Source organism: Rattus norvegicus, chromosome 11 (genome assembly GCF_021556685.1).
Source record: "Rattus norvegicus strain SHRSP/BbbUtx chromosome 11, alternate assembly SHRSP_T2T, whole genome shotgun sequence".
NCBI lineage: Eukaryota > Metazoa > Chordata > Mammalia > Rodentia > Muridae > Rattus > Rattus norvegicus.
Genome location: NC_141544.1, coordinates 42,445,428 through 42,472,005, shown reverse-complemented (window position 1 = coordinate 42,472,005; position 26,578 = coordinate 42,445,428). Strand labels below are relative to the sequence as shown.

The following is a 26,578-nucleotide window of genomic DNA, read 5'->3' as shown; positions in this document are numbered from 1 at the left end:
CGGGTAATATAGAAGGGCACCAAAGGCAAGGCCATGCTGTTTGGTTTTACTTCCAGGAAGCTGGCTTAAGCTTGCTTGAAGACTACAGGAAGAACTGGGAGAAGCCCAGTGAAGGTGTGCATAAGAATGCTTGGTACCGCACACAGCTTCCTCAGGGTTTAACTTCTTCCAACCCTTCGTGCATCAGAATTTAAAACCCTGCTGTAGTATTCTGGCTACCAATCTAAGATCCTGCCGACCTAACTCTGACCTCTAGATAAGCAGATTGGACCTTTGACCTTTGGCTGCATTGAAAGGATATAGGCACAGGTCAGTTAGGTGACACGGAGACCTTCTAATCCTGTGTCTATGTTGCTGCATCCTGTTTCTACTCAGTACCTCACAGCTCGGGGGCAATTCTCAGTGAGGGAAGATGATGCACAGTGAGCGAGCCAGTGTCTTCTATCTCAGGCCTTGTACACACGCATTACTCAGTCTCGTCTGCTCACCAGTGGGAGGACAGGGCTGGACCACAGGGCACCTGCATGTGAATCCACTCTTGAGATCCTACTCACCTTCCGGCATAGGACCTTCATTTTGATCCAGGGTAAAAAAAAGTCACACCCTGACAAGCACATGAACTTGAAAGTGGATGAAGAGAGAATGGTTTATTTCGGGAGTGCTCAACCCCAGCAGCGTCCGGTGAAGGCTGTTTTCTTTTTGCACATCACATGGCTACTCAGTGCTGTCTTCGGGCTCTTTTGAGTGGCACCCATGCAGTCATCTTAGAGGACGGCCCTAGCCTATTTTCATCTCTGCCTTCTGTCTCTGCAGTTGGCACCAGCACAAGAGACTCCATTCTTCTTATGATTGGTGCTTTTGAATGAGGGTTTGGAACACGAATTCGGCCTTTGCAATATTCGTCACTCAAGCCTTGAGGGTTTCTAATGGCTCAGTTAGGAGAGATTCTGGAGGCTCAATCTCGAGTCTGTTTTAAGTTAAAAAGAAAAGCAGAGTTACTTAGCTGAGATAGAATTAATTTTAAGTTTCATCGCAACCATAATGTTCTCTCCATAAAAATTTGAATTTTCTTTTATATTTCTCAGGAGACAGTGAGTAGCTTAATTTTGAGAAGACAATCACTTCCTCAAGGTAGAGAGCGACCAAATTTTGTTTTATGTTTATTGATTTTCTGCAAATCCACCATGCCTGTATTTGATGAGACTCGATTAGTTGTTTTCTCTGGACCGGAATTGGTCAGCATTATTCCCAACTTTCTGATGAGAAGTGTCTTCTGTGCAACTAAGCCTTCAGCCTCCCACACCCGCTTAACTCGTTTTATTCCCAAATGGTTGGCCTTGCAAGTGACTGCTGTGATTCAGCTGGAGTGAAAGAATCGCTCGTTTCCAGCCGGTGATAATTGTTGTATGAGATTTAGATCATTCTACACAAATGAGAGCAAATCGCCCATCTGTGATGAAGATAATGGGAGAGTGTGAGGCTCTGCTCTCTCCTCATCTGCTCTCCTCACTTGATGCTCTGCAAATGGGAGGCAGTACTCAATCCTCACAGGTTGGTTTCTGCAGTGCTGATGCTCCATATCATATAGACTGTGGGATGAAAGTGGCTGGTTGACTGAATGCTTGTATTTTCTTATGGTTATAATGAAAGTATAATCCATTAATTCTACTTAAAATATTCCCAAGTTAGGATTCCCTGGGGTTTGAGTGTCACATGAGTATCCGTAGATATATTGATCTCTGCTTCATTGCTGTGAGCAGACGTGTTAAGGAAGGAAGACGGATTTGAGGCATGGCTTCACAGGCTTTGTCAGCATTTGGTTAGTTCCATTACTGCCTGAATTATAGTGAGGGAAAACACTGTGGCCTGTATGTGTATGTATGTGCATGTGTGTGTGTACATGTGCGTGTGCATGTGTGTATGTATGTGTGCATGTGTGAGCATGTTGTGTGTATATGTATACATGTGTGTATCTGTGTGTATGTTGTACGTGTGTATATGAGCATATTATGTGTTTATGTGTACATGTGTGTGCATGTATGTGTGCATATGTGTGCATATGTGTGCATGTTGTGTGTATATGTATACATGTGTGCATCTGTGTGTATGTTGTACGTGTGTATATGAGCATATTGTGTGTTTATGTGTACATGTGTGTGCATGTATGTGTGCATATGTGTGCACGTGTGTGCATGTTGTGTGAGCATGTGTGAGCCTGTTGTGTGTGTATGTGTACATGTGTGTGCATATGTGTGTTTGTTGTGTATGTGCATGTGTGCATGTTGTGTTTATGCATGTGTATGTATACATATATATATGGATGTATGTGTGTGTGTGTGTTTGTGCACACGAATAAGCTGCTTACCTTATAGAAGCCTAGAATCAGAGGAGTGAAAAAGGAAGAGAAGAGAAAAAGAGAGAAAGAGAGTCAGAGAGAGAGAGAGGAGAGAGGACAATCCCTTCAAAGACATGTCACCAATGTCCTATGTATGCCAAACAGACCGCACTGTCCACAGTCTCCACCGCTTCCTCCATAGTCCATTCACTTGCAAATATATCAGTGGACCTGTGAGCTGAGCCTTGCATTTCAGACCAAAGGCGTTGAGGCCCCTCTTTGAGGACACCATGGCAGTTCACTTTACTTTGCAACTCTGAGTAAATACAAATTGAATAAAGGAATTGCATGCAAGTATGCAGAAGCTTTCCCAAGGCTCTGCACACAGCTTCAGTGGATGGCAGAGACCTGAACAGAGTTATCATTTCTAGGTGGCAAGGTCTTGGCCTCTCTGAAAACTATGACTCACAAATGCTGAAATCATTTTAATGTAAGATTTCATTGCTTTCAGCCACAACATAAGCACAAACCAGTAGTTTCAGTCAGTAATTAAAATCCAAGGAACTCATTCAACCGATTGCTTTCATTTAACATCTGCAAAATGGCAGGTTCTGTGGAAAATGGACAAGCCAATTCCCTACTCTGTCATTCTCTGAGAATTAGTTACATGCATAGCCATTATAAATAATTGTGAGTTCAAATTGCAGTTTCAAGTTACTGATGGATCTCTGGTTTTGCTTTGCTTATAATGACCTTGAATCTCACTCTAGTTGAATACAAAGAATTAAACGGCATGCAGAATGACTTCCTTCAGTTATTTTGTTGCTAAATGGTTAAGGACTTGGAGGGGGGAGTTACTGTATCTTTTATCCTGTCATCAAGTATAAGGTTGTTGGTCTGATTTCAACAAATGAATTCCTCACCATACTTCAGTGACCGCATCCCAGCATATTTCGACTGCCCCAGCTGTGACCTGCTTGCCTTTAGTTTTTGCTCTATTTGAATTTTCATTTAGTTAGAGATATCTGAGTGACGAGGATGGCTACCGAGCCTGCCTGAACTTTGCATCTGTCATGGGGCCTGATGCCTCCTCCACGGAGCCGCTGGAAGGACCAGGAGAAATAAGGTACACGAAGCTCCTGACTCACCGGCCAGATGTGAACCATGTGCTCCAGAAGCATCTGTTCACTTTGCTCCTGAAGCCGATGGAAGGCATTCTCCACGACTCCGGATTTGTGACTTTCAACACTCTGTAGAAAAATTTAATACAGACAAAGAGTTCTGTCACGGGCTGGCGAGATGGTAATGGTGTTTGTTTGCCTCTGAGCCTGACATGGAGGAAGGAGAAAACTGACTCCTGAAAGTCATACCATACACACACACACACACACACACACACACACACACACACACACACACACACACGTTTGCTCTCCCCTCTCAAAACAACAACAACAACAGCAACAGCAAAACAACAAAACAACAAAACAAACAAAAAAAACAAAAAATTCCTCCGCCAGTCCAGGAATGTAGTAATAATCTCTGACAGAGTCTTTTTGCATTCTCACTGCTGACTTCTCTTCCCCACGTCCTGCAAGTCCTCAGCTGAAGCCTGTAAATGACTCGTCTATTGTAAAACAAGCCAGCCCATCCCTTGACCAGGCACTCTGACCTTCAAACATCTTCAGGGACATTCTTGCTGGTGGAAAGGGCACAGTCACAGCCATGTGGAAAGTAGTCATCTCGTTAATCTCTTCCCCCTTGCCCCTGAGAACGTTCTCTGAGGCATTGAAGTTGATCCCTGGGATTTCTGACGCAGCCCACAGTCCAGCATCTTCTTGTTGGAGTGTATCATCAGCCTCTAATTAGATGAATGATGCTTTTCTTGCGAGGAGACTTCTGATGCATTCTGACGTAGATCTGTTCTCTCTGTGGCCCTGCCTGTAGCCCTCAAATATATGTAAATTCATTTTTGTTCGCCATGTAAGCCAGGTCATGCCAGATTTTTATAGATGTTTTGAGGTGGGAATATCTCTGACTGTATTGTTGGAGTGGTTATTTTTGTTAGCTCAAACAGGTGATTTACCTGTGTTCAGATGGACACTGAAACAATTTTCTTTCTCAGAGCTGACTGTATTATACTGAGATGAAACAAAAGGGAACAGCTTCAGTCTGGCTCTCCAAGCATAAAAGGAATAATTAAATATTACAGAAACCTCTTCTTATACACATTTGCTACCAAACATTGATTAAGTGCCTGATCCCGCCCACCCTTGCCTTCCCTTATCTGGGATAAAGACAATGACCTTGGAGAGTCTTTAGTTTATTCTTGATTAAAATGCATCCTATCTATAATAGCTTGTGTGAAAATAAGTATGTTTCAACTGTATTGAGCAAAATGGGAGAGAGACACTGTAGCCTTTTAAATTAACATTATAATAATTTTAAAATTAATGAAGCCTGTCTTCCGGCATCCTAATGAGGCTCTCGAGTAATTGTTAGCCATTTTTATTAGAGTAAAACTTTTAGGAATAATTCTAGCCCAATTTATTTAAAAAGGGTCTCTGTTGGCTGTGATCACAGTTCCAGTCAATGTGCATCTAACTTTGCTGCCTTGGTGCGGTAAAAGGGCCCTTTCTCCTTCCTGTTTTCTTCCTGCTCTGGTACATTAAGGGAAGCTGAGGATCTCCTCCTGATTTGGATAAATCTTCGTGTCCTTTTCCTTAGCAGGTCTTCTCATTGCTATTAGGAGAAGTTCTGAAGGAGCAGCTCCCCTTATCAGAAGCCCCGTTAGCTGAGGAAGAGTGACTCACTAAGTTATGTCAAAAGCATATTAAATGCCAACGATAAACCAAACCTGGTGTGAGCTTGCAGTCAGCCCTGGCTGGAAGGGAGAGAGAGTGTGCTGGTGGGGCAGTGGTATGTTTGGAGTTGTGGTTGGATAGACACTCATCAGACGCAAGAAGATAAATGGGGAATGAAATGTGGGTAAGGATGACCAACAGCTTTGAAGTCGTCAACTGCATTCTTAACCCAGACTAAGTACAGTGCAGGAGACTTATGATTTGGTTACCAAACTACTAAATGTCCTTTACGAGGGAGAAGGCTTCTCGAAGGACAATTAACTCAGAGATTCACAGGATGTTCTAAGGCAAGGTGGTGTAAGCCAAAGAAGCCAAGGGAGCCAGCAAGGGGAACCCCACCCATGAACAAGGGTATATAAAAGCCCAGGAGCCTGAAGCAGCATTCAGAATTCAGCTAACTCCAAGGACACAGTGCCACCCTCTCTCTGCCATCATGCCTTTCAACTGCTCCACAAGAAATTGCTCTTCCAGGGCAGTTGGAGGACGTTACGCTGCTCCAGTGGGCCCAGTTACCACAGCTTCAGCCCGTGATGCAGACTGCCTGAGTGGCCTCTACTTGCCCAGTTCCTTCCAAACTGGGTCCTGGCTCCTGGACCACTGTCAGGAGTCGTGTTGTGAGCCTAGTGTCTGCCAGCCAACGTGCTACCAGAGAACTTCCTGTGTCTCCACTCCTGTCCAGGTAACTTGCAATCGACAGACTACCTGTGTCTCCAATCCCTGCTCTACTCCCTGTAGCCGGCCACTCACTTTTGTGTCCACTGGCTGTCAGTCCTTGGGAGGAATTTCCAGCTCCTGCCAACCAGTGGGAGGCGTTTCTACCACCTGCCAAACAGTGGGAGGCATTTCTACCACCTGCCAGCCAGTGGGAGGCATTTCTACTGTCTGCCAACCAGTGGGAGGCATTTCTACTGTCTGCCAACCAACCTGTGGAGTCTCCAGGACATACCAGCAATCCTGTGTGTCCAGCTGCCGAAGAACTTGCTAAGTGCATGAGAGCCAGTGAGCCAGTTGAGTCTCCGTGCCCTGCCAGCTGTGTTTCCAGGACCTTCCTGTATGCTGCCTGAATATTTCATCGTGCTATTGACTGCCAAGTTGCTGGCTGCTAGCTCTGCCCAAGCTGCCTTCGGCACTCTAAAATGTTTCTTGCCAGCACTAAGATAACTTTAAGGTTTGATTTCTGGTTCTGTGTCAGCTTCTCAAAGCTTCCAGAGGCTTCGCCACCTCAGTCCAGTCTGAGGCCTCACGATGCTTCCAGAGGCTCTCCCGCCAACAGCCCATGTCTTCACCTTGCTGCTTTATTGCCTGGCTTCTGCTTTTGTGCCTCGGAAAGAGGGAGCTTGTTGCTGTGTGTATTTCTCAATAAACTCGCATTAGTTGGCATTGCAACCGTGTGTCTCAGCAGACTTCTTTATTTGCTAGGGGGTTCCGTTATTTGCGAATCCTTCTTTGCTGATCAGGTCCTGACTTCCTTCTGCTTCCTGAGCACGGAGGACAGGTGCAGTGATTACGTTCGGGGGCAAGCCAGAGACTGACTACCTTGTGCTTTGTTGTTCAGAGAAGGTGGTCAAGTTAGGGCCGTGGTGAAGCACTGAGATTTGATGACTGATTTGATGTCTACAATTCTCTGAAAATTTGAGGGACCCACAAAATGGCTTCCGTGAAGGTAAAGGAAAGCTGTTCAGGAAGTGAGGGAGTTCAGAGACAGTTGCAGTAGAGGAGCAGAGTTCAGAGGATTTCCTCGTTGAAAGGGCACCGTGGAAACCTTTGACATGACCGGTCCACGATCAACTGGGCTGGAGGGAGATTGGAGAAGGAAGAATAGTGGATTCTCGGCCTCAGGAATAACTGCATCCAAAGGACTGATGTTAGCTATATCAGTCCTTGCTCTCTGGAACAAACCTGCGGTCCCCAGACATGATGAACCAATGATATTTAGTGTATCTGGCAAAAGAGACTTAAGAAAAATGTCAGGGACATTTTATTTCTTAATATTTTTTTCTTCTATGTGGTGCTAAAGACTCAACCTAGGACCTAGTGTATGCTGGTCAACTACTGTACCTCTGAGCCACAACCCCAGCTCCTGTCTTGGTTTGCTTTTACCCTCATAACCTCACTTCCTGCTTGCTTTCCCCTGCAATCCGTATCCTGGTAGGCCAAGCCATCTGGATGGGCGGGATTCCGCTCGCCAGCTCCTTTCACCTTTCATGAAAAAGTGAGGACGGGCTACTGATGGGTCTGCTTTTGCCCCTGTCATCTGTCATGTCCACAGGCACATCTCAATATGTTCTCTTCTGAACTGCTCCAACAGACACACAAATGGACAGTCATTCGACGAAATAGGGACTTCTGCGGGGCCAGCGCTGGGAGCCGCAGATGCCTTTTCTGCTGGCAAGAGCTGCTTTGCGGAGATCCCGTGCCTCATCTTCTGTGGCCTCTGCAGAGTGTTTTTCTTATTTCACTAATGGCTTTTCAGAGGCGAAACGTATAGATGATTTCTATATAGATGCAATGTTTTCAATTTTTTCCCTCTGCTGACTCTCGTCTTCAAATGTCCGTTTTATCAAAGAGCGTTGGATCTCACGTTCATCTCTCACTAAAGCAAGAAATGGCTTTTGCTATGTGCTCATCCCATGTCCCCCCTTCCCCCCATATTTTCTTTTAAAGAATTGCTGACTTTCCAAAATGCCCCAGTTCTTCCCAAAATACAAATCTCTCTCTCTCTCTCTCTCTCTCTCTCTCTCTCTCTCTCTCTCTCCCCCATCTGTGTGTGTGTGTGTGTGTGTGTGTGTGTGTAAATGACCCTTTCAAAGCTGCAGCTGATGTGACTCTCTCAGTTTCTCTTATTCACTTCATATATGATTCGAATAATTCAGAGGCTGATAGACTTTTATTCCACTTTATTTTATTTTATTTTTTTGCTTTTCAGCTTTCTAGGTTCCAATGAATGGATGGCGTCTCTTTTACTTATGGGACTGATCAGTGCCCATATGTAACATTGACGTATTCATAATAATATTGAGGCGGGTGTGATAGTGTGACACAAAAGTGCTTTGCTGGGGCTGTTGGCCGTACTAGGGGCAATCGTGTATATTGCGGCAATCTCACCCAGCCGTTCCTGACCTTCATCTCTGCTTGGCAACTTATTATTACTGCTTTGCTATTAGAACACTTTTATTTATACTTGGACTTTGGAAAGTCCTCTCCATTCTTTGCCTTATTGCACAGTATATTTTATGTCTGTCTTGGAGAGCCATCTTGAAGACAGAGATGTGATGGCTCCTTAGCCTAAGGCCTTGAAATGCAATTTGTGTCCGTCTCTCCATCACCGTGGGGTGGGTACAGCTTCTGCTGGGCTGTGCAGGTTTGCTTGCCTCCCCCTTAGCTCGCTCGGGAACCAGAAGCAGTGATAGCATCGAAAGCCTCTGCTTTCAGGAATAAACCGACATAGTATGCGTACCCAGATCTCAAGGGGGGCCGTCCGCCCTTTGATATGAAAGTACAGTCAGCTGTCTCTTGTTGGGAGAGAGGGGGAGTGGCTTTGCTTTTCTGTTTTTTTAAAGTTATGACTGCCTCACAGCTCTAGGACAGGTTGGGGAATCATGTCCTGTCCCCCTCCACACACACACTTGTCTTTGGCCTTGACTGTCTTACCTTAGAAGGATCAGGCCACTTTGCAGTCTGTCTTCTCGATTTATCGGCTGCCTTTGCTCAGAGCGCCCTGTCCTAGCTGTTAGACAGTTTGACAGTATTTCCTCTCTTAGGTTTTCAGTAAATCCACTTACTAAGGCACTTAGTGTGCGTGCACGTCTGGAAGACTTTATGGTAAGTTTGGGGACGCGCATGTCATTTATACTCTGGTTATAACGTAGGTGATACAAATTTTATGTGGTAAAGTACACATGGCACAGGAGTCGCATGATGGATACTTGTAAGTGACCTTTGGTGGCACTCAGTACACCGATCACTTCACTTTCCACCTTCTCAGGCTGGTCCATTCTGTCCTTTATCCTCTTCCTTGTCAAATCCAGAGTTAAATTCCCCACCCCCTCCTCCCTATCTCCATCTCTCTTCTCTGCCTTTCATCCAACAAATGCTAACTCACGCACTTCCTTAGAAGTCAGTTCTTCAATAGTGAAGGGAAGCTTGTAGATGAGCTTTGTCCAGTCATTGTAAGGACTTTTCTTTCTGCTGTGTTCCCCTCTGCAGGCTTCATACTTTGCTTTCTGAGGCTTTGTTTAATGTTACACGTCGATGCTTTCTAAGATGCTAGGCCACTCAAGGCCTCAGGGATGTTATACTGCTTTTCTTCCGTGATGCTTCCTCATTTAAAATGGCAGTCATAACCGAAGGCGTGAGCTACCTCTAGAATGGTTGGCTTTACGTTTGCGTGACGTAAGGTTGTAAAAGTCAAAGGGTTGGCTCTGCTGTTGAACCTTAACCCTGGTTAAAAAACAAAAACAAAAACAAAAACTCATTTGGTCTCTGTGTTTTCATGAAACTTCTACCCATGCTTAGAAACTGTAGGAATTTAGGTGAAATATTTTAATGAGAGAATTTGTGCTTACTTTTAGGGAACTGGAATCTTTTCTTCTTATCACCCCTGGCTTCAATCTCTGTCATCAAATGTGTGGCTTTGAACAGAACTGCCTGATGGGTGTTTTCAGGAGGATTTTTGGTTCTAGAATAATGTGATCTATTCAACTGGGCCTCATTGGTAGTGCACATTTTAAATTATACAACATGATCTTACACTGGGCATTATGATGTCACTGTTTCCCTCAGTCTTACCCTCTCTTCACAGCACCACCGGATGCCTCAAGTCAGTTTATTGCAGCTACCGTGGTCATCTCCCCCAGACTGGCGGTGGTTTAAATAATGGCTTCCATCGGTACCTCCCACAGGCACCCTTCCTAGGCACCTTTCTTTTTCCATCCTTAAGGATAGGGAAGCAACACTTACTCCAAACTAAAGGAAATTTCATCTAGAGCTTACCCCAGAGACAAATTTATAATCGCAAATCCAGAGATTAAGAGATGTGGAGGTTTTCAAATGGATTTATTAAAACAAGGACAGACCTGAAGCTACATGGTGGCCCTCACCCCAGCTATGAATCCTCAGACTTGTCTCTTATCCCTGCGTGAGATTCTGGGATGATTCTGGGGAATGTTTCATTTATGAAATGAAGTCTTCAGGCGGTATGCAAAGCACATGTAATCTTCTGAAAGTCAAGGATTTGGGGTGAGGGACAATTTTATTTGATAAAAAGTCACAGGACTCAGAGGCAGAGAGTCTTGTACTGAACTCAGTTTAACCACACTGACAATAAGGTGAGTCGTCTGATCCTAATGCATCCCTGGCCACTCCTGTAGAAACCAAGGTTAGTACTACTAATGCCAACTTCAAGGACTAGCCCAGGTAAGGCTCACGGCTGTCAGAGATAAACTCCTCAGGGTTGAGGGTTTAAGAACAACAGGACTTTATTTTCTGCATATTCAAATGTGAAGGTGTGTTGCTGCTGTAAGACGAGTGAAAAAATCTTGGCACTTCACTTCCTTCTTTTCCGATCTTCTCCCCCGCAGGGGGTTCCCAGGCGGCTCCAGAGTAGGTGTTTGCACAGGGAAGATGTGCTGTTTCTCCTCACACTGCATAGACACGGTGACACAGAAAGTGACATTTCTAGCCACTAGGCTGCACTTCCCTTAGGAGGGAGGGAACAGGTTCATACAGCCTAGTTGTGGGCAAAGGAAGAAGAGGGCAAGGGTTTTGGGAATGGCTACCCTATGCTTGCCCTCCTGCATCGTGGGACTGGAAGAGCGAAGGGTTTCTGGGGAAGCTTGAGCTGCACGGGGAACCCCAGGGTTGTAGCGGTCTGAAGGACCCCGAGTCCGTCACTCACCAAAGGAAGCCTGCCTCAGTGCACAGCATCTAGGAAAGCTCCCGTGGTGCACTCCTTGCCTACATTCAGGAACTGATAGAGGTGTTTGAGGACCTACCTTTCCAGGAGACATTGCTTTAAAATCCCAAGGAAAATATCGCTACAAAGGGGGGGGGCATAAATCATTAGTCAACGGTTCTCACCTATAAACAGCCGATTCTGGTAGTGACTGTGGTGACTGGAAAGAGTTCAGAGAGTTCTGACCTGAAATAAACGGTGATGGGGGCACCGGCCTCATAAAAGATGCAGGGACACAGTTGTTCCCATTTTCTTCTCCTACACATAAGCCAAGTAATTCTGTTTCAAATGATCCAGCCCGGCACGGAACCTCATATTCTAAGGTATTCATCAAGGCCGAGGCCTTACAGTTAGCTTCTGCAACTCCCGCACTTACTGGATCAGGAAACGGTGAGGCAATGACTCACTTCTCCAGTGAAATCCAGGTCTAGGAGGAAGTGGCCTCTAACACGGAGTCGTCGCTGTTGCGAGTTTCTGGCGCCACTGCCGGTCCGTTTCCTGAGGAGCTGCTGTGGAAAGAGGACGCGCTCTGTGTGCTTAGCATCGCTATGAGATTCTGTAGTGTGTCTTCATCTCCTGAAATTCAGACGTGACTAAGAGCTCTCTACAGACGTGAGCCACATCCTCCTGGTATCTGTGCAGTTCTGTTTGACAGGGTTCCATCAGCCCTCCAGGTAGATGGCATCGTGTTGTAGTAGACATTTGATCTCAATTGAGGTTTCTATCCAGACTTCCATCATTCCGTTCCCAGATAAAAGACACGCAAATTTTATATTTATAAGAAGCCTTAATTAGCTCGAAAGCTGGCCAGATAGTTACCCCTCATACTATTATGCCTACTTTCCTATCACTAACCTCAAGTTATAGCTTGCTAGGTTTCATCTGGGCTGCTCTCAATTCCAATTGGTCAGCCCTCACAGCAGTGTTTTCAAAACCTACCTACCCCATGGCATCTCTCCTCAATCTGCCTTCTTCACTCTTCTCCTGGTCTCTCCTCAGACCCCAAGCCTGGGAATCCAAACACTGCCCATCTCTCTTCTGCCCAGCTATAGGCTGTAGGTGTTTTTATTTGCCAATCAGGGATAACTTGGGGGACAAGATTACATAGCATCACTTGTGTAGTGCAGATTATCTCATCTCTGGGGACAACCAGGCCTTGGAGACCAGTATTTAGCATTACAATACAGAGCAAAAGACCAAACCTTAGCAGCAGCACAGGAAGGCTGTGTGCCCTACAAACAAAGGCCTGCAAACAGGAAGCCCCACTCTCTGCTCCTCCTCACCTACTTTCCTTCACCTGCCATTTTGATCAGCTCAGCACATCCTCACAAGCTCTCTCTCCCCGTGTGTGGCATTGCATTGTCCCTGTTGGAGGCTGGGTCTTGGGACACGTTTTTAAGTGTTGGTGTATCCCACTTGGAATGAATGAATACTTGGGAAGTATTACGTTGTGTATCAAAATACAAATGTAACCAGAGTCCGGATTTTACCTGTAAATGTTTTGTTTGGCGTGATATCAATAGTGGTATAGGAAGGAAAGTTCCAAAGTGCAGATTCTTAAGAAACACAGGTCCAGTTAGACCAACGTGATTTCTTTCCTCTTCTCATGTTGCTGTTCTTGGTTAGGAGTTTCTGGTAGAGGAACACATCATTTAGTTGAGTGCATGTTGTGTGTGTGTGTAACCGTGAAGCAAGTTTATTGGGGGGGAGGAGACTACTAATTTGTGAAAGACATTTTAATTTTTTTATCTTTGGGGACTTCATATATGTTTACAATGAAAATGTTCATATCCTCTTCTCTCTTCCACCTCAAACTTGCCCACAAGTGTCTCTCAACAGAGCACCTTCTAACCCCACGCTTCCTTAGTTTGTTTATATTTTTGGTGCCTCACTAAGTCCAGTCCAGGATGCCTGTATGTGCATGGTTTTGGACCTACCCATCAGAACATGCCCAATCTGCCACTTTAGAAAAGATTGGGAAAAAGCGTTCCTCAGATGCCAACCCAGACAGCGAGTTCTGTTCTATCTCTCGTTCTCAACAAGGATGAGGAGGCTAAGTCACATGATTCTTAGGAGGCAAAACAGAAATGTCATGACTCCTCTAGGACCCAGTATGGAGAAATCACCATGAATCACTAAATTATTTCAGTATACATATATATGTATATACATATATACACATATATGCACACATACATATATACATATACATATATGCATATGCATATATATACACATACACATACACATACATATATCTGTGCCATGATCAGTCCGACAGGCTGGGCGCCCAGATGCTGATTTGGGATTAAGGCTGTCAAGCCCCAGTGTTCTCTTTGTGCTCTATATGGGTGGCATTCAGTGTTATCCATCATGGCTGCCCTTATTTCTGGTGCTACAGCAATTGGAAATGAACATTAATTTATGAAGAAGTGCAGCTGACCGAGCTTTGTAATGTTCCGATGAGAGTCCTGGACTTTTCAAGGTGCTATGTGACATCCACATGCCAAGTGTGCCAAAGACGAAGCCTTTGACTTTTAGATTGGTTTATGACCTTTTTCTTGTTTTTCTCTTTGGAGAATGTATTTCTGAGTAGATGCTATCAAGTGAGTGATGTTCGGAAGCTGTTGACTGGTCTGTTCAGGGTCACAGGGAAATTGATGGTTTAGAATGAGATTAAATCCTCCTCCTGCTATTTCCCTTCGTCAATCTCTCAACAGAAGGCTCTACTTTTTCATTTTTTTCTCTTAACTTTGCATACCTGTGCTGATAGTTGCATCAGATACTGCAGGAGACACAACAAAGGGAGCTTCTGCAACTCTGAGGTGGCTTGGCACAGGAAATCAGGGCACACTCAGGGGACTCGGCAGCAAATCAGTTGCTCAGTGCATGTTTTAATTCAAAGACTATTTGTTGAACATCTGGTCTTTCCCTCTTGTAAAGGTTCTCACAGAGTGGAAAGGCAGTCATAAAAATAACGGGGCAGCATGGAATCCCACTCTAGAGATGCCCACTAATATGGACATGGATTCATGGCGGGAAGTGGGTCCTTGGAATTTGTTGGATAACTTTCCCCCCATGAGACGTATGGGAGGGGTTCTGAAGGAAATCTTTGAATTGCTTCTTAATGGAAAAGGACCTGGGTAAGACGTATACACCTGTAACTTCAGCATCTGGGAGGCTGAGACATGGCATCTACACATTTGAGGTAGTTTCAGCTCTATCATACGATTCTATTTTGAAAAAGAAAAAGAAAACAAACATGAACTCACAGGTTCTGTTAGTGTGTGGGGGAAGGAGAGTAGTGTTTGGTGTGGATCAGGAGGGGGGAGACCGTAGGTGCTCAGAAAACAGTGAGCTCCAACGTGACTCTGAACATATGACTATTAGGGAAGGAGGAATACATAGAGATATATAAGTTCAGTGACTGCATGATGCCACAAATACAGATGAACACAGCTTTGTCCTTCCATAGTGTCAGAACTTTTTGAGTAACAATAAATTTACAAGGCAGAGCAAATTTTATGATTTTTTTCATACAGTATTTTTGACCATATTCTTTATCCTCCCCCAACTCCCCCAGATCCTCCTCACCTCCCTACCCACCCAACTATGTTCCTTGTCTCTGTCTTTCAAATAAATTTCAATGGCAGTGATTTGCCAGATTATCTGCCTACCATGGTAATTTGGCAAAGGTGAATGAAGGTTCTCTTATTCTAGCCTTTAAAAAAATTAGTTAAAACAGACTTGCTCAATTCCCCTTTTCAACTTGTTTCCCATAAACCCTTTCCATGCCCCTCCTCTTCCTCTCAAATTCATGTCTTCTCATTCTTTTGTTATTGTTACATGCATAGGTGGACCACTATACATATAACCTACTGGGTCTATTTAATGTTCCCCACATATATGTTTTTTAGGGTTGACTACTCGAGACTACACTTCCTGATATTCTGTCCTTCCCTGAGCCTTAAGTATAGAGGTTATATCATGGATGTCTTCCTTGAGACTGAATTCGATAATTCAGTTATTCTCTGCGTTTTGACCAGTTGTAGCTTTCTGTAATGGTCTCTGTAACTTCTTTGATAAGACAAAAGGGCCACACTTCTCTGTGAATTTAAGGATAAGTATTTGGAGTGAAGTTAGAAGCTATACTGGTTTAGTAGTACAGTCTCCTCCAGGAGTCATGACTTTTAATAATAATTCGTATTATAGCACACATAACACAGTTAATATATCTTCCTGTGTATGTATATATGTGGTTAGCAAGATGAACATAAGTTAAAAGGCTATAGCTGATTTTAAGTTTCATAAGTATGCTAATAGGCATGCTAATAGAGTCTGTTTTGATGAGAAAAGGGGCCCAGAACCAGCCTCAGGAAAGATGCTGCTGCTTTTGGACCTCAGAAGAGTCAGGCTTGAGAGTGAAAGTGCAGTCAACTGCAGAGAAATCGTGACTGGGTATGCAGCAGGAAAAGGAAGGCTCCAGTCCAGGCGGGTGGACAGACCATCAACTGTCAAGTAGAAACCCCGCCTAGTCCTTGGTGATGACATCACTTGGAAGTGGGTGGGGCCAGCAGGTGGCTCCTCCTCGGCCTGCCCACCCTGGCCTGTCGGTCACTTGTTATGTCGTTCTCATCACGTGAGTCCATTTCTAACTTGTCCTTGACTCCCATCATGCCCTGCGGCAGACTTAGCTGTGACATCACACTTGTGTCATCACCTGTGCCCCAACAGGAAATAAAGTATTTTTGAAACCTTAAAAAAAAAAAAAATCCCAGAGAAGTTGCAAGTCCTCATCCTGTCAGTTCGTGATCTACCCTGGGTGTCAAGTTGGTGCAGCCCCTCTGAAACGACATTAACTGTCCATCATGGCATTTGGGTTTGAGCGCTGCCTTTCCCAGGTCTGTTGTGTCTGCTGAGTTCTTAGGCCTGGTTTCCCAGATACAATTTTAACATGTCCATGTGCTCCTATATTCTCAGTTCAACCCGATGAAGTTACAGGGTGGCAGCCTTCCTACCGAAGCAACTCATCGATCAGTGAGCCCTGCATGGGCAGTGCAGGCCCGATGAGAGTGTTTGTGGCTTCAGGCAGGATCTCAGTCATTCTCTACTCTCAGAATGGCGTCAAAAGCTGCAAGAAAGATGGAGTCTCTTGGGACAAAGCCCAGCCTGGAAAAAAACAAGAAGCTCTTGTATAAACTATAGGGTCTATTAGAGCAGGGTGTAGCCTGTCCTCATCGTCAAGAATCTCTGTTCAGAACATCCTGAACGCATTATAATACTTAATCTTTTAATTAAAGAATAAAGATTAATGGGAGGGTTTTAAGAAGCTCTTTGCTGCTTAGCAGATACAGAAATAATTGAGCCTCAAAGAAGGCTTTGAGATTCCTACTCCAGAAGACTGAATAGATAACAGACAGAGGACACAGAGTCAGAGAGAGAACACAGAGACAGAGAACACAGAGACAGAGAACACAGAGAAATAGAACACAGGAGAAACATGGTTTTTATTGTTGCTTTGAGGCCTCTGGTGATTCCCTAGTTGGGTGTGATTATGTCCCGGCTGGATCCTCACATGTATTTGCTATGTTATTCTGATGTGGGTATTGCTGTAGGCAGAGGCGAAGGTTTGATTGAACTCATTGAGATTTGCATGCAGACTGTTTTAAGAACAAGGGATGGACTTCCGTACCCATTGTTCCAGCGCCTCACCCAATGTATATTCATATTTACAAATGCTCCAGTCTTTGACATGGCATGACATAGTGTTTACACATGGCCTACACACCCTTTCTCCCACACTTCAAACTTCATTAGCTTTCTAACAATATTTCTAACAACATAAAGTATAAATCCTATGTCCATGAGTATATATATATATTCATGAAATTTAATATGTGCTGATTACAGATGCCATTTTTATTTAGCCTTCGTTATTTCTATCTGGAGTTGAATCTCAGCTGCTTTGAACAATAGATTGTGTACCTGCTGGTCCCTTGCTGTACCTAAAGTGTGTGTGATTCTTCACTCAAAGTCAGGTAAGTCTTGAGTATCATGGATAATATAAACATTAGGTTGACAGTGGTTCAGCAATGATGCCCAAAGCATATTCCTTTGGGAAATGTCAAAGTGTATGAGTTTAAAAGCTTAGCCATACCCACCATTTCCAGAAATGTTTCAATTTCTGTGTAAAATTCAGTGAAATTTTTAATAGCTAGAAAGTATTGCTACTTAAGATCAAAGGAAAAGGTTCTTCTAACCACTCAGCGAAGGTTTTTAGGTGGTTAAACACTTTTTTCCTTGTTTTATTTTTATTGTCACAGAATAATTGTACATATTTATGAGGTACAGTGTGATGCTTTGGTATATCCACGTACAGAGAACCATGATAGAATCAGGGTACTTGGGATAAACATTGCTTTTGAAGCCTGAGGACAATTTTATTAGAGTTGAAAAGACAAATGCCCCAGGGCGGGTGAGCTATAAATCTCAGCAGCTGCCCAGAGGAGGAGAAAGGACAGAAGGAGGAAAAAATAGCCCTGCTGTTTAAATCAGCCTGGAGGTCAGAGATGTGGGACACAAATAGCTCCCCAATGGTGGGGAGCGGGGTTTAGAGAGTCAGGAAGCCCAGAGCTTCAGAAAAACCATACTTATGTTCTGCCCAAAGTAAGAGAGGTGGGGTAGGGGGAGGGATTGCAACGCTATGCTGAAAATATCCCTAACCTCCTGCAGCTGAGAGCCAAACTACTTAATAAGAAAAGGAAAAAAATGATATAGAAAATAAGGAACTGGTTCTCTTCACTCCCCATCTTTCTCTTCCAACACAGAGACTGGACTCTGAGGGACCCTAGAGCTTGCTTGGAGCTTTGGGTTTATGAACGTGCTGTATTCATGGGAGAATAAACGAGCTTGTTGAGAATAAACAGAAATGTAGATGCATAGATGGGCACCCTTCTCTGGCAACCTTTCTAACGCCTGAGCCTTGCCCTGTAGCTTTATCCCTTGCGAGTGAGAGACAGAGTGGCTATGTGTCTCTGCCTCTGTACTCTGTTCTGAAATTGATATCTATTGAAGAATCCACAAATACCAATCTTCACAGTCTCACTCATCTGTCTTTAAATTTAGACTCCTACACTCCTGTTCTATACCCTTTCCTGTGTTGTGCAAAGGATGCTATTCACTCTGCACATAGTTTGCGTAATATGGTAAGGTAAAGCCTCTTTTCCTAAATGTTTAAGAAATGTCAGCATCTTTTCTATTTTCTTTCCATTTTGAGGACTTCCCGGTTCCTGCATGCAATGCTGTACTTCCCCATAAAAGCAATGGATTCCACTTAGATGATGTAGTTGTCGAACATTATCATTTACTTGCACTGACTCATATGGTGACTGCCATTTGCCTAGAAAAAGGCATTTTCTTCCATGTTCCCACAAGAGTTGTTGCACAGAAGGCAGGGTGACAACATATCAGAACAGTGTTATCTGAGCCCGGGTTCTGAAGCAAAGGAATAAACAGCTCTAAGTAATCTTAGCATATACATCTCTTAAGTGTGGAATGAAATGTAGAGTGTATAAACTTTGTTTTTCCTCCTAAAATAGGTTTCAAGACAAGAGGCCCATTAGATACACACTCTACAAGTTTGCGTTAAGACTTATTTATATACTCAGTTTCACTTGAGTCAGTTTTGTTAAAATGTAGTTTTACATAGTAGCCACTTAATGTTTTCTTATCTTCAGTATGTATCAATATTCATGTTTTAAATGTTGCATAATACAGGTGACTGTATGTTACTGGCTAATCAAAATCATTTATTGAATTTTGGGGTTCAATCTGTGTACTCTCTGACTCTGGCAAGATATAACAGCTTCTTATAGTCTTATTTAATAAATGTGTTCTTTGTCATTAAGTGCTGTATCTGAGCTCATATGAGCACCATACATTTATGTGGTGCAAGTAGGGGTAAGTATGTGTCTAACTGATTTGAAATCTAATTGTTTTTGTTTTCTTACATTTCACATCCTCCATGCAGAACTGAGGTTAGCAGTTGTTGGTGTGTGTGTTGGGGGCAGGGATAGTGAAAGAGAGAAACACCAAATACTTAGAAAATGATACAGAGATGTTTGGGGAGAGACAACAGATTTTAGTAACATGGATATTATCAGTATTTATAGAAAATTAAAAATAGTACATTGCACAGGAAATATGACCAAACTTGGCAAGCCACCATGTACAGTTGAAAACCTGCTGTTTCTCTCTCACCAACATATTTCGATATTTCTCTATACTGACAATATCATTTTAGCTTAGTATGTTTTGATAGATCTGCATTGACCTCACCTTGACTTTTTATTTACAATAAGCAGCTGATACTATTGCCCAATTAATTTTTAATTGACAATTTTTTTATTTTTGAGAATTTCATACATAAGTACTGTATTTATACCATTTATACCCTGACTCCTCCAGTGTCCTTTTTTCTTTCCTTTGGAACTTATGATCTCTTCAGTTGTTCACACACACACACACACACACACACACACACACACACACACACACACACAGAGAGAGAGAGAGAGAGAGAGAGAATTGAGTTTGTGTAGTGTTGCTTGTGTGTGTGTGTGTGTGTGTGTGTGTGTGTGTTTAGGGCAGATGACTTGGGACTGGGTAACCTATCAGGGGGATCAGTGCTGGAGAAATATGATCCATCTTCTCACAGGAGCTTCTGATTGCTTATAGCTCTTCATCTAAGGGAGGATCCTTGTCAAAACTCACCCCTAATTTATTACAACTCAATAGAATTTCCTTTCTGTTCAGTGCTACCTGGCATTTTTTGTGACTCCTTCTCTCCTTCCTGATGAAATATAATGTGAAGTTTGCGGGGATAGAAGCTGAAGAATGGGTACTGGTTATTTTTGATGACAACCCTCATGTCAGTGTTTCAGGGTTAGTGTGCACTTGGTGTGAGTTGATGGTTAAACAGAAGTGTGTGCAGTGGTGAAGGAGATACGTCCAGGTGGAATTGTTCCTCTTCCAGTCACTCTGACGTCACACCGAGGCTGTCACTAGTGTAGAGGGTGGTTTGTAGAGTTGTTACTGACATGATTCAACACCAGTCTATTACACATTGAGCATTCCTAATGCAAACAGTCAAAATTCTATACATTCCAAAATCCCCAAATTTTTCTCAAGTAACAAGACAAAAACTCTATGCCCAATTGCCCCTGACTATTTTCACTTTTCAGGGCATAGTCCACTTCGGCCCTTCCAGGCTGAAGCAGTAACTACTATTATACTTAGACTTTGGTTTAGATCCAAGATAACTTGTCATGTTTGTACAAATACTTCAGACTATGTGAGAAATGGGATTCTTTTGGCCGAAAGGATTTTATAGAAGGGATGAGCACATTAAGTCTGATCAATTTGTATGCCAGCTCAATAATGGTTTTTTATTCAAATGCATGTCAATGCATTTTTGAATTTAAAAGGGGAGGAAAAAAAATTAAATGTAGCTAAATTTTCCAGAGTAGTGGAAAGTGCTAGAATCCAAGGAAGGGTAAGACAAGGTGTCATAAATCTTTTTCGTAGAGAGATGAAACTTGGAGATATCAACAGCACGTGAGGAAGAAGAGCAATCCTGGCTCTTTTATAGAATGCTCACACACCGAAACTACCAAGAGCGTTCCAACCATCGAAGACCATCTTGATTAGAAAAGAGGATGGTTTTATTTATCTGTTCTTATTTTTATAAAGATTTATTCTATGTGGATTTGTGTATTTATTTGCATGTGCATGTTTATATGTAAATATGTATGTAAATACATGTTTATTTATGTGTATTTATGTAGGTGAGAAAAGGGTGCTAGAGCACTTGCAGCTGGCGTCACAAGTCTTTTGAGAGGCCAGCTTCTTACCTGGGCACCACGATCCGAACTCTAGTCCTCATGGTTGAGCAGCAAGCACTTTAACCACTGAGCCTTTTTTCAACCCCCAGAGGATGTTTTTAATAAGGGCAAGTGTGGATACAGATGACATAAACAGAAGTAAAACAAGTACAAGATAAAAGTTTCTGGAACATTCAAACTAGATAGCACTGAAGACAGTGTTTTTACCAGCATTCTCACCAATGGGATTGGCAGTCCAACTAACATGTGATTTTGAGTTCCCGCTGTTGAACTCTGTTCCTAGAGGAGTGTGGTATTTAGTGCTCTTGGAGTAGGGGGAGGATCAGTCTTTCTTTTTTATGTCATGGATTTAATTTTACAATATGAATTTAGTTTATAATAAAGGAATACGACAGAAAACAGGCAACAGTTTAATTGGGTCTTGTAGCACTCACTTGTGATCATGGCACTGGGAAGGAAGAGGCAGGAGGATATCTGTGAGGTCAAGTCAAGCCTGCTGTACCTAGCAAGTTCCAGGCTAGTTAGAACTATATAGCAAGAATCCATATTAACCAACTAACCAACCAACCAACCAACCAACCAACCAAACAAACAAACAAACAGATAGACAGACATCGTCCAGTGTAGTATGTGAGACAGTGAAATGCAATGGACATGGCAGACACATGAAGGATACGGAAATACATGACGGCTTTATAAAGAAAAGAAGGAGCAGCCAGCATCTCCACTTGGTCTTTTGAGGTAAACCGTGCACAAAGAGGAACTTTGCTCATCAGGAATAGGGTAAGCAAGAAGGACTTGGCAGCCCACCACCTACATTGCAGACACTGAAGTAATTTACTTTATCCTGTACCTGCCTTCCTGCATAAAGACATCAACCTACACACACATGCACACACACACACACACACACACACACACACACACTTAAACATGTTCAGTTAAACAAAATAAATTGAAACTTTTTCAAATCTTTAGAAAAATACAAATAACAGAGCTCAAGAATCTGGCAGTCAGTCGCCTGCAATACATTTGCACGAAAGAGGTCAACTCCTAGGTATGTTATAGTCAAATTGTCAAAGGTAAGTACAAGGCAAAGAAAGAACTCTAAGGATAACAATGTCACACCACACACAAGGGAACCCCCGTTTAGACTAACAGTAAACATTATGGCAGAAACCCTACATACCTCGAGAGAAAGAGATGATATGTTCAAAGCCCCGAAGAAAATAAAGCTGACGACTAAGAATTCTGTGACTGGGTAAGATACCATCAAGAAGTGAAAGAGGAAATAATCTTAAAAACAAGACTTAAGTAAAGCAAAAATGGAAGGAATGTAATTACCACCAGACCACCCTACAAGAAATGTTTAAGGGAATCCTATGCTAGATGTAAAAGGATAATGTTAGTAAGAACCATCATGAAGATATATGAAAATTCAAAATACACCAATAACAGGCATGCAGGGCAAAAGAGAGTGAAATGGAAACGATGGTCAACCAGCAAGTGGCCAAGGAGTAATGAACACACAGAGCAATCAGAAAAAAATTAACAAAATTGTGAGTCCTTACCAATAACAATTTTGGATCTAAAGGGATTAAAATTTTGAATTAAAAGACATACATTAGCTGAGTAGACCACAAAGAAAAAAATGTACACTAGTGATGTGATATGTGCAAGAAACTTACCTAACACATACATGCATACATACATACATGCATACATACATACATGCAAACTTACAGACATACATGCATGCATGCACACATACATACATATACATACAGAGAGAGCGAGACAGAGAGAACATAACAGAAAATCATACACCATGCAAATAGAAACTCAAGGTAAGCAACAACTACTATAAACTTGATTAAAATCACCTATCTTCAGCAATACCGAAGGGCCTGAAAACGGTCCTTTAAAATGGAACAACTCAGGCGTCCATAGAAAAATACCATGTGTTCTCATTTTAATGGAGAAGTTAAGTTGGTCTCGGGGAAATGGATACTATAATAGTAGTTATGAGAATCTGGGGAGGTTATCCCAGAGGAGTCTATGGAGAAAGGATAGTTAATGTGGCAGAGTGAAGCTAGGGTAGGGGAGGTAATTTCTTTTTTTTTTTCAATTTTATTTTGTTTTATGTATTCACTTTACTTCCAAATCACAGCTTCACTTCTGCCCTTTTCTACAATCCTTCCATCATCTATCCCCTTCTCCTCTGAGTGTGCGGGGTTTCCCCTGCTTTTCCTCCCCACTCTGGCACTTTCTCTCCAACTGAGGCCAGAAAAGGCATTCCAGGGAATAGAACAGCTCCCAAATTCAGGCAACTGCTTTTAGGATAGCCCCCATTCCAGTTGTTCAGGACCCACGTGAAGGTTAAGCTGCATCTCTGCTACATATGAGTGAGGAGGCCCAGCTTATGTATATATTTGGTTGGTGGTTCTTACTCTGAGAGCCCAAAGTGTCCAAGTTGACTCTTTCAGTCTTCCTGTGGAATTCATATATCCTTGGACTCTGCAATCCTCCCTCCTATTCTTCCATAAGAGAACATAAGCTCCAGCCACTCTTTGGCTATGAGTGTCTTTACCTGTTTGAGTCAGGTGCTGGACGGAGCCTGTCAGAAGGTAACATGCTTCTGCCTGCAAGCATACCAGAGTGTCCTTAGTAGTGTTAGGGATTGGTGTTTGCCCATGAGAAAGTCCTCAAGTTTGGCTGTTTGCTGCTTTTCCATTCCTTCGTTCTTTGTTCTATCCCCAGTGCCTGCATATCCTGTAACTAGGATATATTTGGGGTGAAAGTTTTGTGGGTAATTTCTACTATAGAGTGAGAGAATCATGATAGGTAATAATTAGTCACTTCAAAGAGCTGTTAGAGAGCATCACAGTTGTTGCCAACAGAGTGAATTCATGAATATCTGGAGTGATGCCACACCCATTATCTTGATTGGATCACGGTGTATCACACACATGAATTAGAATGTCCCAGGCTTGTGTACATGCATATATATGTGCGATGACCCTGCATCAAACAAGACATATATATTATATATAATTGATAATATATTGATAATTTTATTTATTTGACAGCAGATCTTCATGATTGGAATCACTGTTGGTTGTCATGATTGTTTCCTAGAACAGCAAAGACAATTGGAGGCCATATTTGACTTGATTGCATGAAAGCATAGTAGGACAACTGGAAGTAACACACCGTTCCTAGACCCAGCCCGTGTGGCTCATTAGTATTGTCTCTAAACATATAGAAAGAAAAAAATAATTGCTCAGATTTGGGAATGGCCACTTGTCAGTGCCAGAAATGAAATCTCCACGAAGTGAAATTTCTTATGCTAGATCCGTGTTTTCCTCAAAAATTGTGTAGTCTTCACTTTTTTTTTTTTTTTTTCTGGAAAATACTTTGCTTGTTGTAGACTTCGGGTAAACACTTTTTGAGACGTATAGAGAGGCTCAGTGGTAATGTCCGGTTCTCTGGTGTGCGTGATTAGTGCACCAGTCTTCCTTACCGAGATGCTTCCTTTTCCCTTCTCCTAGTGTGTACAAGAAATGTAAGACGACATTACAAGTGAATTGAATATCTCTCATATGCTGCAAATATCTATTCCATCTCATTTTTGTCCTTTCAAGATAATTATGCTTCCATGCAATCAAATCAAATATGTCTTTTAAGACATTTCCATGATTCTTATCTTACTAAAAGGATCTCGTGTTATTTCCCTTTAATTTTTCATGCTTTTTTAAGCTTTGAATTTTTAAAAAAAAATTTCTTTAAGTCAATTAATAACCCAGCAGTTTATGATCTAAAATGAAGCCCTTTGTCTTCACTCAAAACGCAAGCTAGTTATCTCGGCACCATTTACTCAGCAATACTTCCTTCCTTTTGTGTATTGGCAGCTTCAGACTTGTCCTATATCGATCTCTGAAATGTGTGCCAGTGTACCTGCCTTTCAAAGCTCATAAGATTCCGTGATGTAGCAATCCATTCAATGTCTTATTTGACTTCCATCATTCAAATAAAATATTGTAATCCAAATTTTAAAAAGGAAAGAATTTTTTAATGTAGTTAAAATGAAAGCTAAAGAGAGTGACTTTAGACCTACTGTGGAATTGCCATTTCCTGCCCCCATTCTCTGTCCTTTACTTTTTTCCATTATTTTATTTATTTACTCACTTTACATCCAATAGACGCCCCCATCCTCCCATCCCTTTACCCCTGAAAAGTGGGAGGTTCCCCTGGGTACCAACTCATCCTGGCACCTCAAGTCATTACAGAACTAGGCAAATCCTCTCCCACTGAGACCAGACGAGACAGCCCACTTAGGGGAGCAGGATCCAAGGACAGGTGACAAAGTCAGGGTAAGTTCCCGCTCCAGTCGTTGGGGGATTTGTATGAAGACCAAGCTGCACATCTGCTACATGTTCTGTGGGACCTAGGTACAGCCTGTGTATGCTCTTTGGTTGGTGGATCAGTCTCTGGCAGCCCCCAAGGGTCCAGGTTAGTTGATTCTGTTGGTCTTCCTGTGGAGTCTTTATTCCCTAACTCTTCCAAATCTTCCCTAAGACTCCCGGGCAGCATCTAATGTTTAGATGTGGGTCTACATCTACATCTGTCTCAGTTGGCTGCTGGGTCGAGCCTCTCAGAGGACAGTCATGCTAGGCTCCAGTCTGCAAGTGTAACAGAGTATCGTTAATAGAGTCAGGGATGGATTCTTGCCCATGAGATGGATCTCAAGTTGGGCCAGTCATTGGTTGGCCATTCCTTCTGTCTCTACTCCATCCTTGTTCCTGCACTTCTTGTGGGCAGGACACAATTTGGGTGAAAGGTTTTGTGGGTAGGTTGGTGTCCTTATCTCTCCAACTGGGGTTCTGCGTGGCTACAGGAGGTGGCCACTTCAGGCTTTATATTTTGAAGTGCTAGGAATCTCAGCTAGAGTCATCCTCATTGACTTCCCAGGACCTGCCCCATCCCAGGTCTCTGGCCTGTCCTAGAGATCCTCCCACCCCCACCAGCCAATCTCCATTCACTCTTCTAGCCTTCTCTCCCTGCCCCTTCCTATGCCTGATCTCCCCCTTCCCCGCCTATCCCCTCTCCCATTCAATTTCCTCCCTTCATCCACCTCCAATGACTATTTTATTTCTCCTTCTGAGTGAGATTCAAGCATCCTCCCTTGGGCTCTCCTTGTTACTTAGCTACTTTGAGTCTGTGGATCATAGAGTGGGTTTTCTGCTCTTTATTGTCTGTATCCACTTATCAGAGGGTACACACCATGCATGTCCTCTTGGGTCTGGATTACCTCATTCAGGATGATATTTTTCCATCCATTTGCCTGCAAATTTCATGATGTTCTTGCTTTTAACAACTAAGTAGCATTCCATTCTGTAAATGAATCCTAATTTTCTGTATCCATTCATTGAGGTACATCTGGGTTGTTTTCAGTTTCTGGCTATTATGAGAAAAGCTGCTATGAACATAGTTGTGCAAGTATCCTTGTGGTATATAGTGGAGC

General features: G+C 42.9%; 1 protein-coding gene, 1 long non-coding RNA gene and 1 other non-coding gene across 3 annotated transcripts; 2 read left to right on the top strand and 1 right to left on the bottom strand.

Moving 5' to 3' along the window:
• Positions 1 to 616: 616 nt before the first annotated feature.
• Positions 617 to 3,585, bottom strand: LOC148002509 (uncharacterized). The gene is made up of 2 exons (XR_015633014.1): positions 3,484 to 3,585; positions 617 to 967 (listed from the first exon to the last, which is right to left on the bottom strand). It is a non-coding gene; the product is annotated as an uncharacterized LOC148002509 (long non-coding RNA).
• Positions 3,586 to 5,580: 1,995 nt separating this feature from the next.
• Positions 5,581 to 6,585, top strand: Krtap11-1 (keratin associated protein 11-1). Its single transcript, NM_001399002.1, has one exon. It carries the CDS (start codon positions 5,633 to 5,635, stop codon positions 6,182 to 6,184), a length of 552 nt encoding a protein of 183 aa, NP_001385931.1. The 5' UTR covers positions 5,581 to 5,632; the 3' UTR covers positions 6,185 to 6,585.
• A 9,284-nt stretch (positions 6,586 to 15,869) lies between these two features.
• On the top strand, positions 15,870 to 20,916 carry LOC108352304 (uncharacterized). The gene is made up of 3 exons (XR_015633015.1): positions 15,870 to 16,053; positions 17,080 to 17,190; positions 20,738 to 20,916. It is a non-coding gene; the product is annotated as an uncharacterized LOC108352304 (transcript).
• Positions 20,917 to 26,578: the final 5,662 nt, after the last annotated feature.

What these genes read in the sequence shown, in the direction of transcription:
- Krtap11-1 (NM_001399002.1), top strand. Translation starts at nt 5,633, where the DNA reads ATGCCTTTCAACTGCTCCACAAGAAATTGCTCTTCCAGGGCAGTTGGA.